This window comes from Notothenia rossii, assembly GCF_949606895.1.
Source record: "Notothenia rossii genome assembly, contig: scaffold_573, whole genome shotgun sequence".
NCBI classification, from domain to species: Eukaryota; Metazoa; Chordata; class Actinopteri; order Perciformes; family Nototheniidae; genus Notothenia; species Notothenia rossii.
The window spans coordinates 1-18,036 of record NW_027639549.1 but is presented as its reverse complement, the minus strand read 5'-3'; the positions used below and the strand labels follow the sequence as shown (position 1 = coordinate 18,036).

Here is an 18,036-nt window from a genome sequence, read left to right as displayed (position 1 = left end):
ATGGATTTTCCAACATGAGCATCACACCATCACAGCCTGGGAGGAGGGAGAGGAAGATGAGGAGAGAGGAAAGGCGTCATCCATCTTCGTTTTCTCCTCCACAGAGGCTATTCTCAACAAACACCAGACCAATTATCCTGTAAATCACACTGGCTGTGAAAACACACCTGAGCCCTTTCTAATAAATGTCCAGGCCTGCAGAAAAAACAAACAAGGCACCTCTAAGTCATTTTGTGAAAAAATAATCAGGAGCTTTAGAAACCACAAGAAGCCACGTGGTGTATAACAGGAAGGTTATATTTACACAGCAGTTGTTTGGAGCACTCACAGCAGCTATAAACTGATGATAACAGATATGTTATCTGCAGTAAACACAGGACAGGGCATAAACATTCTGCTCTTCCTCACAGCATCAATGTTGATAACCTCAGGTCTGCTGCGTCTGTGCCAAGACTAAACAGGCAACACTGTGAGAGTTCAATGCATAAACAAGGCAGAAGAAGAATTGATAAAACTACAAACGAGATCAGAAGCAGGTCCCGAGCTGCTGTGTTGGCAGGTAGCACAGAGATACAGGGAGCTAGTAGGAGTTTTAAAAACATTTGTATGTTTGCTGCAACATTTTATATTCTATTATGTATTTGATGTTACTGCTCTTTGCAACCTACAGTTTCATCATGTTGCTGCCCTGTGAGAAGCACGTATAGTATCTCCATGATGATTACTTTTTATCATTAGCCATTACATCAGATTGAACATTAAGCCTTCACTGGGTTTTCTCAGTGTTAAATTATGGGCTGTTATAGATTGATTTGAAAAGTCTGTTTCCTCACTAAGTAATACAACTTTGAGAAAGAATATAATGCAAACTTAGTCCAATTTTACCGATTGAATTTGCTGATATTTAATATAGCATTAGAATAAACTAATGGGTGTCTGTGAAATCCTACAACACATTAGCATGGTTTGCTATTAAGTAAACGTAGTAAGTTAGCAAGTCTGATCATAAATAGTTTATATGTTTTGCTAAATTGCTTAATATGATGATTATATATAATTATTGTCTGTGTGTGTGTGTGTGTGTGTGTGTGTGTGTGTGTGTGTGTGTGTGTGTGTGTGTGTGTGTGTGTGTGTGTGTGTGTGTGTGTGTGTGTGTGTGTGTGTGTGTGTGTGTGTGTGTGTGTGTGTGTGTGTGTGTGTGTGTGAGACAGAGAGAAAGTGAGAGAGTGGAAAAAGTGAAAGAGGTGCAGAGGTGCAGAGGGAGAAAAGGAAGGAAGACAGAGCGCACGAGAGAGCTTCTATTTCCTATTGATAATCAGCTGTATGTATTTAAGGGTTTGACGAAGAACCGCTTATTTTTCCTAATTTTACAGTTCTTTGTGAGCGACTGAAGACGAGAGGAGGCAACTTGTCTTGAAATTATGCAAAGTTTTCTCGGAGTCTCGCACCTTTTATCGGTTATTTTGCTCCAACTGGCACGTGCGCAGGTAGGTCATAAAAAAAAACATTCTGTCATGTTAGCTAGCCACCGGAAACTGCAATTTGCAGATGTTTTTAAAACACATATTTAGCGAAATATTTTCATTTATTTATTATAAAAGTTTTAATTTGAAATGTAATTTATTCCGTGATATTGTACATGCTAAAGCAGAAGTTACGGTTTTCTTTTTTAGGAGAAGTCTATGATTCCCTATTAGCACCTCACCTTAAACAGTGAAGCTAACAGAGTTTTTTCCACTGTGAGAGGTCACATCTGTTCAACACTTGTTTTTTACGCACTATCTGTATATTTGACTGGCTGTGTGCCCACCAGGAAGATAATATCTGCAGGGTTTTGAGATTTGTTATGTTTAGATTACAGTGCCCAGATAATCACAATACTTTATTTATCTAAGGGTTTCATTTGCTCTGTATATAATATATATAAATAATAAACATCATTTATATCAAAATGTGGAATAAAAAAATGAAATAGAATAAAATAATTCAGTTTATGATCGTAAAAAGTTATTGTAAAAATGTGCAATAATAGATTAATTGAAATAAAATAATATACAAAATATTTACAATAAAGATTCAAAGGTTTTTATTGTCATATGCACAGGCTACAGTGTAGAAATGGCAATGAAAATCTTATGACCTGAGCTCCTCCAACAATGAATCCAGCATATGTAATAAAATACAAAAATACAAAAATAAAAGTAGTGTAAAAAGTCTATATACATGTAAATAGAATATGATATGTAAAGAACAGAATATGAAATTAAATAATGTAAATTAAGACAAAATAAAATATGGTTTATTGCGTGAAACGTGCATATAACAACAATACATATTTTAAAATGCATATATTACAATATATGCAGTGGTGTATACATAATAATAAAGATATTAATGCTGATTTGCACAGTTTGAGCTGCTGATGAGTCCAGTGTCAGTCTATGACTCAACACCAGTATAAGATGCAGCTGCTACATGGAGCAGGGTGAGATAGAGAGGTGAGCTACACTGTATCAGCAGTGCTGGTTATAGGAGACTCTGTAGCCTCAGGTTCTGCTGGTGATGAGATGTAATTCTCCACTTCTCTGGTTCTGCACTAGTGCTCCCTCTTGGTATAACAACATCTGACCCCAGGCAAGACAGATATTCAGTATCACCCGGCATGGAACCGACTGGATGAGCAATATGTGCTGCAGTTCATGTGAGGAGATTATAAATGAGACTTGTATTGAGTAGCAAGCTGACAGAAAATGATTTTCATGCCCAGTGCAATCCAGAAAGCTTCTCACATGGATTACTGATGCGAGATGAGTAGTAGGTGTAGGAGCATTTGGATGAAATATCGTTTTTAATAATAAATATGTTTCACAATTTATTATTAAAAAGGAAATGTCATCCATCCACAACATTTTGGTGTTTGAAGCAACACAGAAATGGCTCAAATGCACCTGGTTAGAATCTGATTAATGTAAAAAACACGGATCCAAGTTTTGTATTTCAAACAAATGGCCTAAATTTCAAATGTCAGTTTAAAACAAAAAATAGTTTTGCCTACAGAAACTTAACAAAGCATCTATAATGTAAGATATTGATAACATGTCATTTCAAATGCAATTTAAACAAATCAGCATCAAGTAAATGACAACATTAGCATTGTGTAATTCACACAATTAGAGGGTGGAAACAAGAACACACATTTCAGTGTTTAGGTTATGTAATAAATGCATGCACATCCATGCTTATTATTCTGTTTTAATGCAACTATTGTTGGGTGAAGGAGTAAAGACTCTTGGGCCCAATTACAAAATAACTTTGAGCTAACATAAATATCCCACAATAAAACCTACTGTTTTCTACGAACCTACAAAGAACTCCCTGTGTGTGACATTTAGGAAATAATTTTCCCATCAGTGTTAAAAATGTGAGAGGAAAGCAGGAGACAGGGGCGAGGAGTCAGAAAGAGATTGTTGATATTGAAAAGAAGGTATAGAGCCAAGATCAACATGTTTTACTGCTTCATTTGGCCTTCAGAAACCAGGACAATGTGGAGGCTGGGTGGTGAGATCTTCAAGATATCCAGGCTGTGTCATGATACTTGACAGTACTGCCTTTGTTTAAACTGTTTATTGTGTGGAAATCTCCCATGAGAAAAGGCTGAAGCTATTCTTCACTGTTATTCTTCTGTGGTTTCCGCTTCTTGTGATAATAACACTTCTGGGATTATATCAAATTGAGAAATCAAGTTTGATTGCTGGCTCAGTTTACTGCTTAAACAGTGACACAGTGGTAAACCATGCTGCTCATTGTTTTCACTGGATGGGTTGTGTGTGCACTTCTTTACTCTGCCAGTAGAGGGCGCTCTGCAACTACACAATGACCTACCGCTGATCAACCGATTTATAACATCGTAATTTCTCTTTTATACTAATTTCCAGATTTTCTTTGCACCAAAATGTTTGATATTAATGTAACAGCCTTTACCAAAAAATAAATGTATATTTGATTTTTACGTTTATTTAATAATTTTTGCAGATTTCCCACCCTCCAGAAGGGGGTCACAGAGGTAAGGCCTATCCCACTTATTGGAGAAGAAGTACTCAGATCTTTTACTTAAAAATAGCAATTGTAAAAGATACTTTGTTAGAAGTGAAATTCCTGCACACAGAATCTTTCTTAAAGAAAGACAAAACATTTGGCATCAAAATATACTTAAAATATCAAAAATGAAAGTACCCCTTCTGAGATGATCTCAGAATCATATATATAAAATTACCGGATTGACACATTCATTTGTTCATAGCAGCTGGTAAATGTGCTTATTATGCTAACACATTTATTTACAAGTTTCTCATCATTTCTAAAGCTTTGAGATCAATCAGAATCAGAAAGTTTATTGCGAGGTACTTTTACACATACAAGGAATTTGCTTTGGTATCTGGTGGTGCGAACATAAACAATCTAAAAAAAAAAAGTTGCAAAGTAAATAACAAAAAAAGAAATATATAACGATAATAAAAAACAAGTATTATTAAGAAACTATTTAGCATTAAAAAAGGATGCTAAAGACAAGTATTTACTTTTGTAAATACTTTTATCCGAATAAGAACAAACAATATTTCTTTCAAATGTGAGTAAAAGTACAAAGTAGCATAAACTGCAAATACTCAGGTATACCTCAAAATGATACTTAGGTACAGAACTTGAATAAATGTAATTGATTACTGGTCACACTGAAGAGGTTTTTCAAACTCTACCAAATAATCAAAGATTAAACCTGTCCTGCAGTGATGGGGTTCCAGGAGGTGTGGGTGAGGAGCATGTGTCGACCTATGGAGCAGTTAGTGGACGTGGAGCATGAGTACCCTGGAGAGGTGGAGTACATCTACATGCCGGCCTGTGTCCCACTTTGGCGCTGCTCTGGTTGCTGTGGGGACGAGAACATGGAGTGCCAGGCTACACTTGAAAGCAACATCACACTGCAGGTGTACTGTCTCTCAGAAATACAAGAAATACCTGAATGGGGGTTGAAAATGCACTTTATGTGGATGTGAAATGAATGGCCCTTCTAGTGTTGATTTGTCCTTGAAGTCCTATTATTATTATTATTATTATTATTATTATTATTATTATTATTATTATTATTATTATAACATATTATTATGTCCTATTATGTTGATTTCCAGGTTTCATGTGCATTTTGTGTATTCACTGTGACCTGTTTACATGCTTGTTCAAGAGGTCTTTATTTTTCTCATACTGTCTGTGCTGCAGCACCTCTTTTCAGATAAAGAGATAAAAATGAAAAATAAAGTTTAAATATTAAATAATTCAACACAGTAAATAGCTCCAACAGCCCTATATTCAGTTTTCCCTTGTTTTATCTCTCAGGTGATGAGGATTAATCCCATGATATCTATGCACCATGTGGAACTCACCTTTGTGGAGCATCAGAGATGTGAATGCAGGTAATTATTTCCAGTAAGCACCGAATGCAAATTCATATTTTTATACTACAGCTAACTGCCATTTGTTGTGTCTTCTCCCTTCTGTTTTAGAGCCCGTCAGAAGCTTCTGAATAATAAAAGGTCAGTAGCTGGGAATTTGTATCTATCAGACTTGAACACGTCAATATCTTCACTGCTCTCTGCTCTGCCTCCACAGCAGTGAGTCTATCAAGAACAGACCCCGCAGGAGGAAACACAAGAAGACAGCAAACGGCTGTGGCAAGTAAGAGATGGATTGTCCTCCTGTGGCACACACACACACACACACACACACACACACACACACACACACACACACACACACACACACACACACACACATACACACACACACACACACATACACACTCACACACACACACACACACACACACACACACACACACACACACACACACACACACACACACACACACACACACACAAACACACACACAACACACACACACACACACATAAACCCACACTGTTTCACAATGTTTGGACATTTACGGTTACATTTATCACTGTTTCCCCCTCACTGTCAGACTTCCAAGGACAGATTAAACAATGTCACAGTGTATTATCTGATGTGTTAGTCTTCTCTTTGGCAGGCCTGTAATCCACCGCTCGTTTATGATGATAAATGATAATCTGAAGTAGCTGTTAGTTCAAACCAGGGGCGGCCAGTGTAAAGGGTTAGTCTGAAAATCACCGAATTCACATACAAGAAAACAAATTAGGGGATTAGTGAAGAGTAAAGGTATTTAAAAAAAAATCAGGTTACACTTTAAGCTGACGCAATTTAGTCCAAGACCTATAGTATATAAGACCATCATTGGAAAGTCTGATCTAAGGTGTTTATCTGATTTGAGTTTGGTATTTGTTTGTCTGTGTGAACACTAATTAAATAAAGTTCAAAGGGGCAACGTATGTCACGGGGTAATCTCTCTCGCTCCCCTTTAGTGTAAATGAAGGCATTGCCATAAAGAAGGCTTTTAAAGCTGTGGCCAGGTTTGTAGAGCATTATACAGTGGTGCTGTGAAGGTGCACACTCCTAGGGCCTCTTGAAAGGACCCACCACGAGGTGAAAATCAATTTTGAAGCATTTTTGCTTTCTCTCAAAAGTAGAAATACTTTAAATAAGTGCAATTCTAGATGCCGTGGTGGATTTACTTTGTCTAGAATAGAGATATTGTCCGATAAATCAATAAGCTCTTGACTTACCTTTGTGCATGTGGTTACACTTTAAAGACAGACTTGAAAACATAAACCTGTCCTTTAAGCACTCAGTGAAGAGGCTCATTATGAGTAGCATCACTTGTTGCAAGGTCGTAGAAGAACACAAAGTTTACCTTCCTGGGTAATCAGGAACAACGGATGATTTGAAGTAGGTGCTCGATGTAGTGAAAACTAGGTCACCCATCTCCTCTGGTAAGGAGAGGGAGGGGATATGTAATCCTGCAGTTTGAATTTGATCCACCCTCTGAATCAGCCTCCCTTAAAGCTAAATATTTGACTTGAACTTGTTGTTTGGTAAGGTCATGTTTTGTATTTTTTCCTACTATAAATGTTTTATCAACCGTGTTAGAATCTTTGTGGCCATGTTTTTCCTCACCACACAGTATGATGTTCCTTGGCTGCGGTTCCTTTTTTAAACCATAGCTTCATATCATAACCCCCTCCACCCAATCTTGAATGTCGAATCTCACACACACTTGCAACGTTTTTAATGTGTTGCAGGGTATTTCAATTGTATGATACCAGTACTGAACTTAAACTGAACTGTATGTAAACCTGAGGAAATAAACAGTGCCTTTAGGTCTTGCTTAACGGCTTCATCCCTGTAATACATTTGAAGGTTAAGGATTTTACTTTGGTGGTCCAGCAGGACATTTTGCCTTTTAACTCCACTGTGAAATGGGACTTTAAACAGATGCTCTATGCACCCATTGGCCCCGGGAATGTGCCCTAGAAGTGTTCTGTAATCCATCCATGTAAGTGTACAAATCAAGTTTCATGTGTCAAAACAGTGGGCGCTGAGCCAAAGTACATGGGCTTGTCTCCTAACCTGATTCCATTTCCAATTTGGAAGTAGTTGTGAACTTTCAGGAAGTGTATGTGTCAGTTAAAGATTGATGTTGCTTTCTTTCAATGAAGATATTTCATCGTAAAACATCTGTATACAGATACAAAAAAGACAGCATATTAAAGGACATGACTTTGGAAATGGTGTCTCAACCCAGATTCAAGTATACATCTCTGATTCAAAAGGGAAGTATTATTAGAACACAGTTACAAAATCCATTCTCCATCTCGGGATTAGTAAAGTTTTTCCTATACTGATTTTTTTTATGGAAACCAAAATGTTTTTCTTTTGTATGGCTTCTGCTGAGGAATGTTATGTATCGTAAGAGAAATAAAAAAATTAAACAGGTATTCAAATGTTTAGATCTGGTTGAATGATACGATCCATTTCCTCTGTTCAAACTTTCACACTAAGGACAAATCCTGTTAATATTTAATAAGCAATCCTTCCGTATTGGTCTCTATTTAGAATTCTGCTGATAAAGGCTCAATTGCAGTAGTAGCTCACAAATGATGTTGCTAAATAACACCAAATGATCTGCTGTTTGCTTGGTTGGAAGTGTTGACGGCATTTGGTAAAGTCTAACTTTGTTGGTTTAAGAGGACGCAGATGTATTTTATAGACAATGTTGTATGTTACTATTTAACTAATTATGTTGGTTAACTTGTCTTTTCAGGTGCGGGTTCCCTCAAAACAAGATAAATCTTCACTGAAACAAATGCCTGTGCATCGTTTTAGGAGGAGTTTCACACAGCAGACCATCAATGAATGAGTCATCTCTGACTATTCACCTTCTGTCTCGAAATATTTCCTGTTATGGTCCATTCATCAAGACTCTGCATCCTTTCCATTACATTTTTTTCTTTTTTGATTAATAATCAAAGCAAACGACCATATCTGCAAAACTCATTTCGCTCTTACTGCTGTTTTTAACAGATCAAAATCAATATTTTAATCGAGTTGCTTTGAGGGAGGTTTTAAAAAATAGACATAGGATACAACAGATGTAGAACAGAGATAATGTGTGTAATGGTGTACGCTTATCAGGGAAAAGATGTAAGCCTCCATCCATACTTACTGATTAACATTTAGATCAATAGCAACATTCACAGAAAGAGAAAATCTTCTTTCATTAATTATTTTGTGCCTTTTTGAAGAGTGACTCCTGCTTTAATAGTTATAACTGAATACAAATACATTGTGTATGTGACTTTCTGTAAAGTGTTGTGGGACATATTGTGAATAAAATACACTCAAAATACAATGAGCCTCTGTGTTATCTATATTTTCATTGGAAACCATTGGGATGTGTAACAGGTGAGGACACTGAGAGCTCTTTCTTGGTCGAAGGCGCATTATTAACCAAGCACAAGGGCGGGGTTACTGTTATCCATGGATTTGTATTACATTTACAGCCCTTCAAAAACATGCGAGATGTTAGATGGCACTTGAGTTTCCTCATTTTGTATTTCACACTATAGGATGATTAGGGTTGCCCTGCAGCTTTGTGAAGTCAAGCAATCACAGGAGGGTTTGACCTTTGAGTATGACTTAATCACACAACCTATTTAGATTGTTTAGCAGAAGCACTTGAGGTTGTCTTGTCTCCCTCGGAATATTTTCCTACTGCCATTTGAAAGCATGCCACTTCACACTACATTTTTGTTATTGCAAGCATTCAAATGTGCTTAAGGAGTAGAAGTAATGTAGTCAAGAGCAGCATGCACGTGAGATGTTTTTGTTCAGAGGGGTTTACATCTTGTTCACGTCTTCAAACATGATGCAGAGAAGTCCTGCCCTGCTTAAGTTAGCTGTGGGTCAACCAGGCTCTTACACCAGTATATTACTCACGTCACTAGTACATTTCCCAACAGTAAGCTACATTTGAGATTCATGCCCTGTACTGTACACCTTCAAACACTGTAAAGCGAACACAATGTCCTTAACTTGCCAAATATTTGGTAGTGGTCACGTTTTCTTGCCGCTTGCTGGGTTGGCCAATCAAAGGCCTGGAAATCCCTAGGTGGGCGGGAATCTTGTGACGTCCACAATACTCCAAACATACCACGCCCTTAACTACCAAATATGGCAAAACCCGATAGAGCATTTTTGCCTTGTGCTTTGTAAATGTCACCATTGAGGAACAATAGCAGGTAGATGTGTGAAAGCCCACGGCTGGTCGGTGTCGTGAGGTCCGATTTGAAGCTCACAAAGGACAATTCAACTGCAACTGCTGTTGTCACCACCGACCGTGCTCCGCAGCATGTGACCCAGCGGACAGGCAGGGCGGCTCGTGCAGAATACCGTGGAACACAGAGTTCTATTGGACAGTGTTGAACGAGCACACCGAGGAGAGGAAACCGAGACACAGCAGGAACCGGCGGCAGGCTCATACACATCGAAGTCAGCTTCGTTGAAACGGCGCCGAGGACAAAGTACGCATATTCCTGTGTGCTTCTTAAACGTTGTGTGGTGTTTTTATACCCACTGTGTACTTCGTGTCGAGTTAGCTTTGCATTAGCACTTAATGTAGCTAGCCAGAGTGCTAACTTTTATTGTGTGTTGCATTCTGGTAGTTGCGTTCAGCTAGCTAGCTAAGTTAGGCTGTCATGTATCACATGTTATACTGGAATGAATACGTCAATATTCATGTCATGCAAAATTTACTTGTGTAGCCCACTTATCTTTAAGACTTCCTTTATTGCTAATAACTCCATACTAACAACATGTAGCTATACCTTCACCCATATATGTTTAACTAACTTGGACAGCAATCACGTTTGGGATTTTCATTCAGTTTCGTTGGCAATACCATAAACAAGGGGAGGCTCATATAAATGCTTGTCACACTGTAACAGAGTATGTTTTTATTGTTCAGTAAACTCCACTGGAGCTTTCCAGGAAGATAAGACAGTGTGACGTCCGGTCCAAACAGCCAGCAGGAAGAGGCGTTTGTTATGATCACAATATTAAAATACCCAGCATATTAGGATTGTAGATATGCTGCATTGCTTTTTATGTAAACAACTTCATGTTATGTCATTGCTGATGTAGTTGCTGTTGCAGCCTTTCAAGCCAAGAACATCATCGGGAAAGGAGATGAGCACCAAGAGGAAGTCGGAGAGTCACTCCAGGGCAGCAAACAGACCACGCATGACAAAGTCTGGATCCTCCGGGGCTGAGTCAGAGAGAGACTCCGGATTCTCAGGTACGTCTCTGCTCTTACCTCAGTTATATGTGCTTAGATTATAATATATCACTTAATTAAACCCTATGGTAATTTCTTCCTGGTCTATAGATGCAAGCTCGGAGCACATGAGCACAATGGACACCACAGACTCCGAGAAGTCCCCCATTCGTGTTGTACAGAATGGACTGCAGACTTCTGGCTCGGGGTCCCATTCCTCTCAGCTGGCTGTAGTGGGAGGCTCCTACTCTAGCCTCTCTCCCATGATCATCATGAACAACGTCCTCCTCAAGCAGGTACACTGCTGCCACACGGCAAACTCTATAAGCTCAACTTGAGCTTTGATATTAATGGGCGGATTAATTATCTGTTTCCTGGAAGGCAGTGATAGGAGCAGGTCACAGGGAAGTAATGGTCAGATGAATTACAACCGTGTTGAACTCACAGTCTAGTCACAGCTGTCATGAATGTGTCGCCAAAAACAGGCGGACCATTCACATAGTCTTATTGCTGAGCAACAGGATATTTTTATAGCAGATTTTGGCCTCAGACACTTAAAGTGGTAGCTCAGTTAGACCTTTTTTTTTTTTTATTCTGGTCCACATTAACCGTTATTTTTGAATGGCACATTTCCGTCATATCACTACTGTATCTTTTAGGCTTTTGTTTAAATATTTAGGAGGGAAGCTCATGATAAGACTTTTCTTTGAAAATAAAAGCCCCAAACTGTTTTTAAGAGTTAGAAAGTGGAACTAAACATTTGTCCTGTTAACAATCCGCGAGGAACACTTTTAACAGTTCAACCTTTTTCTTGGCTTAGACCTCAGCTGATGTTTTGATCCTTATTCTCAGAAAGGCAATTACGGGAAAACTCAACTTTTCCAGATATTCATGACGCTTCAGCAGCTTTTCCATGCACTTTCATCTCTTTATTTATTGATACATCCTCAATTCAAACCTTTCAAAGCCACCATACAGCATCAGCTTTTCAAGATATATTAATATGACACATCTATTATACACTGTTTTAATTGACATACAAATTGATCCTATTCCCACTTTTCCCAACTACCCTTATTATGTAACCTTCTTATTACCCATTTCAAACAGCAAAGCCGGATCAGCCTCATTTTATTTATCAGCATCCAGCATTCACACCACAAAGTGATGTAATCTTAATCTGTGGTTTAACAGTGAAGTGTAGAGACCTACTCTGCCGTCCCTGCTCTAATGATGCCCAGAGATTGACCTGCTACAGGTGCTGTGTCAGGAGAAGGTCGGATGTGTGGACACTGTAAATCCGCTTCAGACGCCAATCCCCTAAAGGGGGCTTTAGTATCTGAGAACAACTGATTGGGTTGCTTAGCAGCTACGACAAAACTGTGCTGGTTGTGGAGCACACTATGACTGACATTTAATCAACAGTCAGTCATATTTTAAGCAAAAGTCTCTACCTTGTGGACTTTGCAATAGGTCAATGTTGGCATTTAAAGACTAAATGATGAATTGATGCAGTTTTTTTTTTTTTTGTGAAGAATGTTGTCCGCATCATTTTTAAAATGTGTTCTTATTGTGTCCCAAACGATGGAAATAAATGCATGTATACTTGGCAAAGGCCTCTTCAAATCTCTTAATCTTTATTTTGTATTTTTGTTATCTTTGCAGCCGGGTGAAAGTCCTCCTGCTATGAAGCAGTGGGGGTTTAGTCCCACAGTGGAGGTGGTCCAGCCTGTGGTCCAGCAGCCTCAGGTGGTCTTCCTTCGGCCTGTGGTCTCTCGTCAAACTTCCCCTGCTCCCAAAGAGGCCCCCTCTAGACACAGACGTCCCAAGAAGTATCTTCCAATCCTGAAATCCTACCCCAAGATAGCTCCACATCCCGGCGACAGCTCCAGTTCCTCAGGGAGAGGAACTGCTTCCTCATCTTCCAACAACACCTCTTCTTCTTCTCACTCCTTCTCGTCGTCTTCTTCTTCTTCACACTCGTCCTCTTCTTCTGGCTCAGAGAGGGGAAGCAGTTTGACCTCCAACCACCGGGAACACTGTCAAAGAGAAAAGCAGAAGAGAAACCTGTGTGGTGGCGCTAGTAACTCTGCCTCGACCACTCCCAGTCTTCCTTCTACCCAGAGCACCACGTCTCCTCTGCTCCAGAGACGACTCTCTCTCCCCACAGCAGAGGCCAGTGCCAGCAGCAGCCCTGCCAGGGAGAAGCCTTCATCAGCTGTCAGCCAGGCCGAGTTTTCCACCTCCCTGTCTGTTACTCATACAGACAGGGCTGTCCAAGAGGAAAGCTCATCAGCAGAATGTGACCACAGTGACAGTGACGCTGATGCGAAGAGGAAGCGCTTCTGCAACACGTACAACATCTTGAGCAAATCCGGCCTGCTGGACATCGCACTCCGCACCAAGGAGCTCCACAGGCAGAACCGACGCACCCAGAGCGACCTAGACCGGCTAAAAGAGCACACGGACCTGTTCCTTCAGGCTCTGTGCAGCGGCGACACCAGCATCTGTTTGAAGCTGCTGGCCAGCCTTCCGGTGGAGGGAGGAGAGAAGGAGAGAGCTGCTCAGACCAGAGCTGCTCAGACCAGCTTAAAGGCAGATTAGACCTGGACTAGTGCTGGGCTGTAAGCGTTTAGACTGAGGAGGGAAAGGCAGGCCGGTGGAGGGGGAGTGTATAGAGACAGATGGACCGAAAGTAATGTTCTCCACACTGCACCCCCCACCCCTAGACTGTCTCGCACACAGAAAGTGTGCTGTGGCCTACTTGTGGCTGCCTTAGGGCCCCGACACACCAAGCCGACCTCAAAGAGTCGGTCCAGATAAAAAACAATTTTCGCTGCCACACGTTTTCTGTGGAAAGTTGCACTCATTGTAAGACTGTAGCTGGTGGCAGGCTGACAGCCAACATACACATATGTTCAGCACCTTTTGTTTTGCTGGACCCTGTCAGACAGTGGTCTTTTTAGCTTGTGGAAAAAGAAAACCACACTTAAACAGATTTGCGAGGCCTCACAGAGCCCCACCTGTAATTGCCTCTGTCGCTGTTTCAACGAGATGAATCATCCAAACAACCACAGGAAAGGCCGATTAGTGCAATCAGTGAAGGACTCAATCTGTGGGGGATGGTCAGTCACACTTTAAGTGCTGCCCATCCTCCTGCTGTTGCTTGGTGTGTTAGGGTCAAACAAGCCAGAACCACAGCGTCCTGTTCTGCCATACTGAGCCTGACTAAGGTGCTGTTTACACGAGAACGCAAACGGTGTGTTGCACGGATACAAACCATTTTTTTAAACCCAAAAGCACAATACAGGCTCAGAATCTGAACTCTTTATTTGAATACTGGACCTGTAAACTGTAACGTTGCATGACATGGTGTTCTCAACGAAATTGTTTAAATATCAGCATACTGCTCTTTCTAACAACACATGTCTGATTTCATTAAATGGTATTAGGTTGGTCTGTTTCAACAGTTTTGCATCATTCATGTTTGTCCTCGAGGCCGTTTTCTACTGATATGTTGCTTCACGTGCATCCAGTTAACTGTCAAAGTGTGTATTCATGTAATGAAGCCGTTTTGGGGTGTCAGGATAACTGTCAAGGCCAACATTCTGAAAACTTGATGAAACTTGTTTTTCTATAGAGCGGTAGGTACTGTCAAGGCTCAAGACTAATGGCGCTCCGTTACCCTGGTGTCCATGGAAAATGAATTTGGGATGCAATAGACTAATGTTTGACACCTCAAGGGGATGCACCATAATTTCCCCCTGATATTTATTATTGTTAAGAAACATCAAATCTGTGTCAAAATGTGCAGGAAGAAAGCTAGTTAAGTTATCTGTTAGCAGCTGTTGAACAGAGGTGCTATTGAGTTGCATTAATGAGTGCTCAAGCTATATTCATTGAATTATAACGTTAATAAATACAATAGTTTAAAGCAGTATAAAATAGATACTAAGCAAGAGAAGTATCACTTAACAAAAAACATTAAAGCAACTTTTAAAAGGAGTGTATGTGGAAGTACTCTAAATGTATTTCCTTTTTACCTTGGCATCAAGACATTTGGGATTGAATTGGTTACTACATGTCTGTTATCGTGACACCCCTACAGCAGTTACAGTTATGTCAAATCGTTGAATCTGACAGGCTTGTGAAACTCTTCTCCTGTCACATGACATGTGTCCATGGCCTCCTGCCAGTCAGTGTAAACATGTGCCTAACATTTCTTTATCTCCACTGCTGCATTTTGAAACCTGATGTGACATATTTGGCAGGCCCTGTTGACGGTTTATAATAGTTTTGCATTCTCTATATGATGATGGGGATGATTGAGTCTATGACGAACATCAGCTTAGGTTTCTTGTGGAAGACTGGCTCAACTTTTGGTCTCATGAATCCAGATTTCTACTTATATTTGACAACGGATTTCACTGTCCAAATTAGGCACCTTTGTGGAGTTTTGTGATGCCTGATAGGAACGTTTGTGTATGTTAATAAGTTATGGCCTTAATATCCAAACCCAATGTCTGTCAAAACTTTGCATTTGCACTAAAATAAACTGAGAGCCGCTCTGAAGCAATTTCTGAGAAGCATTTGATGGCAGCTATGGTACACAATCTGCATACATACTTTCCTACATGACAGACATACATAACAATTACATGGTCAAATGTTTAATTTAATAGCAGTTTCCTCAGTATTAAATACTTGTTTGCCCATTCTGTTTCTGTATAATATTTGATGTGAAACTGTGTTTAAGTTGACTTAAAAAAGCTCCTGAGGGACTTCTCGAGGAGGGCTTATTTATATTGTACTTTGGCAATCTTATCGCCTGCGAACATAAGTACACGCTTAAGTTGAAAAAGTGTATTTGCACCTGTGATTACAAAATATACGGAATTATTTAAACATATCAGTTTTATTGTATTTCCCCACTTTTATTTAAGGAAATGCACTGATTAACTTCATCAGTCCTTATTTTGAAAACAGACAGAAGTCAGCAGTTATGCCAACATCTGATAGACTCACTATATTTGGACTATAGAGGATTATGTTGAGTAATTTAAAAATAAAGCACTACATTTAACTATGTTTGGGATTCAAAACCAGATTTGATGTGTGTTTAGGGATATTGTCATACTGGCACACCATGCTGTGTCTTAGCACTCAGATGCCTGGCTGATCATTTGAAGTTTCCCTGGTGTTAACATCCCTGGTGTTAAGAATCTTGGATAGAGGACGAGTGATATGTCTATTTTTTTAGTTTCTCATTGCATTAGCAAACAAATATATAAAAGCAAATACAGAAGCGATACATTTATACTTGGCTACAGCACAGCCTATGTCCACCATTGCTCGGATAGATAGGATAGGATCTCTATCTATTAAAGTTCCCTAATAAAAAGACCAAGACATTTTTCATGGCACTTTCTTTACAGTTAATTTACTGTTGGAGATATTTTGGGTATGGTCGTTTATTAATTCATGACTTTACCAAAAATGACTTAATAACTTTCTGAATATTTTGTATGTAGTTTACAGTTACATCCACTAGATGGCATCGGTGATGATGGGACAGCAATAGGTTGTAGCTAACTCCAGCAGATGGCGGTAAGGCAACACAAGGATGCAAGCTTAGGTTAAACCTCAAAGAAGAAGAAGAGGAATAGGACTCTCACTTTTTTAGCTCACAAAACACAGCTATTGCAAGGTAAACAAACGAGTTTCACGTTTATTAAAAAGTAATAACATTAAATAAATTAACAATGTATCGTCAGCGGCCTAGCGTCGACACTTGGCAGCTAGCCTCTGTGTTTTAGCCTCGGTAGCTAGTTTGGTAACTGCTAACCCCCTGCAAGCTAACTTAACAAGGCAGTTTGTGTTATGTCTGTTTTATCAAACTCTGTTTACACTAACCCGGTGCTTTCGAGCTTTAGCTAAATTTGAGCTGAAGTGTTTGAACAGCTAGTGTTTGCATATAAATGTCAACTAGTAGTGGCTCTCTGTAAGCTAGCAATGCTAAGACGTTTACTTGCTCACTTGACGTTTTGTGCTGTTGTTTGACGCAGATAGTGCGATGCTGTTGACACAAAGATGACCTGCATGACCCTGCGCCTATGACCGACAGAGAACATCTAATTTAGTTGGTCAAACGCGAGGTATGTATTATCTTTCCATAACAGTCCATCTTATAACATATTGGTGAAAGTGATGGATCTGCATTGCTCTTATTATTCTACAGGTTCCACACAGGGAGACCCATGCTTTCTGATGAGCTTGACTCCAAACCAGAGGTAATCTTGTTATCATTTCCATGCTTAGTGTTTTCTAAGGAAGTAGACTTTATTGTGGAATGATGTATTTATAAGAGACTAGCTTCGTCATAATGCTGTGTCTCTGTTCTCTCTCTTTCTCCCCTCAGCTGCTGGTGCAGTTTGTGCAGAACGCGTCCATCCCCTTTGTGCAGGGTCTGGAGGATTTAGAGTCCAAACACTCCTGCCTGCCCCTGCTGCCTCCAGCTGTCAGCTCGCTGTGCAGCCCGCTGGAGCTCACAGGTCACCAGCCCATCACTGCTCTTCTTTTGTCCCTTACAGCAGGCAATTATAATAGCAGGACTCTACAGAGCTTACTCATTTTGAGGGTTACTACATACCACCTAATACACAAAACCACTCGAAACATGGCTCCAAATTTAAAATAGCAATAGTGTGCAAACAAGGTCTCCCTGTTGGTTTTTAAAGTGAATTATATATTAATGTAATGAAGAAAATGTGAATCGAGGTCTGGATGTTGTAAAGCTGGCGCCAATCCTGTTTGCTGGCCTTAAAGCTACAGTTGGTCACTTTTTAGTTATATTTTCTGAAACTGACCCTATGTCTTGAGAGTTGTGCATTACACAGATTAGACATGACATGTTTGTCTGCTTCCCCTAAGTGCTCCTAATGGCATTCGTTAGATTCCCTTTAAAGGTCTTGAAACCTGTTTTAGTGTAGTGTTTGGCTGTAGAATGTCGAGCCAAAACCAAGCGACACCCCACCGGCCAGAGAAAAGTTCAGATTTGACAGCTTAACAGGCTGTTTCTGAAATCATTTGATTCTGGTGAAAGGCAATGCAGCAACTGATTCCTTAGTTATATTTGAATCAGTGCTCCTCGTTTCATAGTTTGATCGGAGTTCACAAGCAGTGATTGACACTGCGTTAGAGACGACTCAGTTCTGACTTATTCGGCACGGTATAATTATACCAATGCCATGAGGAGCACTAGGTGGAGGCAGAGGAAC

General features: G+C 39.8%; 2 protein-coding genes and 1 long non-coding RNA gene across 6 annotated transcripts; all 3 read left to right on the top strand.

Moving 5' to 3' along the window:
* Window positions 1-1,224: 1,224 nt before the first annotated feature.
* On the top strand, window positions 1,225-8,836 carry LOC307027671 (vascular endothelial growth factor A-like). Of its 3 annotated transcripts, none has more exons than XM_079695955.1 (7): window positions 1,225-1,487; window positions 4,033-4,063; window positions 4,786-4,982; window positions 5,389-5,465; window positions 5,556-5,585; window positions 5,665-5,727; window positions 8,249-8,836. In XM_079695955.1, exons 1-7 carry the CDS (start codon window positions 1,422-1,424, stop codon window positions 8,283-8,285), a joined length of 501 nt encoding a protein of 166 aa, XP_079552081.1. In that variant the 5' UTR covers window positions 1,225-1,421; the 3' UTR covers window positions 8,286-8,836. The 3 variants fall into 3 exon arrangements, with proteins under 3 accessions (XP_079552081.1, XP_079552080.1, XP_079552082.1); XM_079695954.1 differs by having other exon boundaries at window positions 5,662-5,727; XM_079695956.1 differs by lacking the exon at window positions 4,033-4,063 and having other exon boundaries at window positions 5,662-5,727.
* An 820-nt stretch (window positions 8,837-9,656) lies between these two features.
* On the top strand, window positions 9,657-15,331 carry cipcb (CLOCK-interacting pacemaker b). 2 transcript variants are annotated; one of them, XM_079695958.1, is made up of 4 exons: window positions 9,657-10,007; window positions 10,639-10,780; window positions 10,871-11,055; window positions 12,425-15,331. In XM_079695958.1, the coding sequence occupies exons 2-4, from the start codon at window positions 10,672-10,674 to the stop codon at window positions 13,361-13,363; spliced, it is 1,233 nt and encodes a 410-aa protein (XP_079552084.1). In that variant the 5' UTR covers window positions 9,657-10,007; window positions 10,639-10,671; the 3' UTR covers window positions 13,364-15,331. The 2 variants fall into 2 exon arrangements, with proteins under 2 accessions (XP_079552084.1, XP_079552083.1); XM_079695957.1 differs by having other exon boundaries at window positions 9,658-10,007; window positions 10,627-10,780.
* Window positions 15,332-16,326: 995 nt separating this feature from the next.
* Window positions 16,327-17,994, top strand: LOC307027673. The gene is made up of 4 exons (XR_013804715.1): window positions 16,327-16,466; window positions 16,825-16,914; window positions 16,998-17,049; window positions 17,178-17,994. It is a non-coding gene; the product is annotated as an uncharacterized lncRNA (long non-coding RNA).
* The last annotated feature ends 42 nt before the right edge of the window (window positions 17,995-18,036 follow it).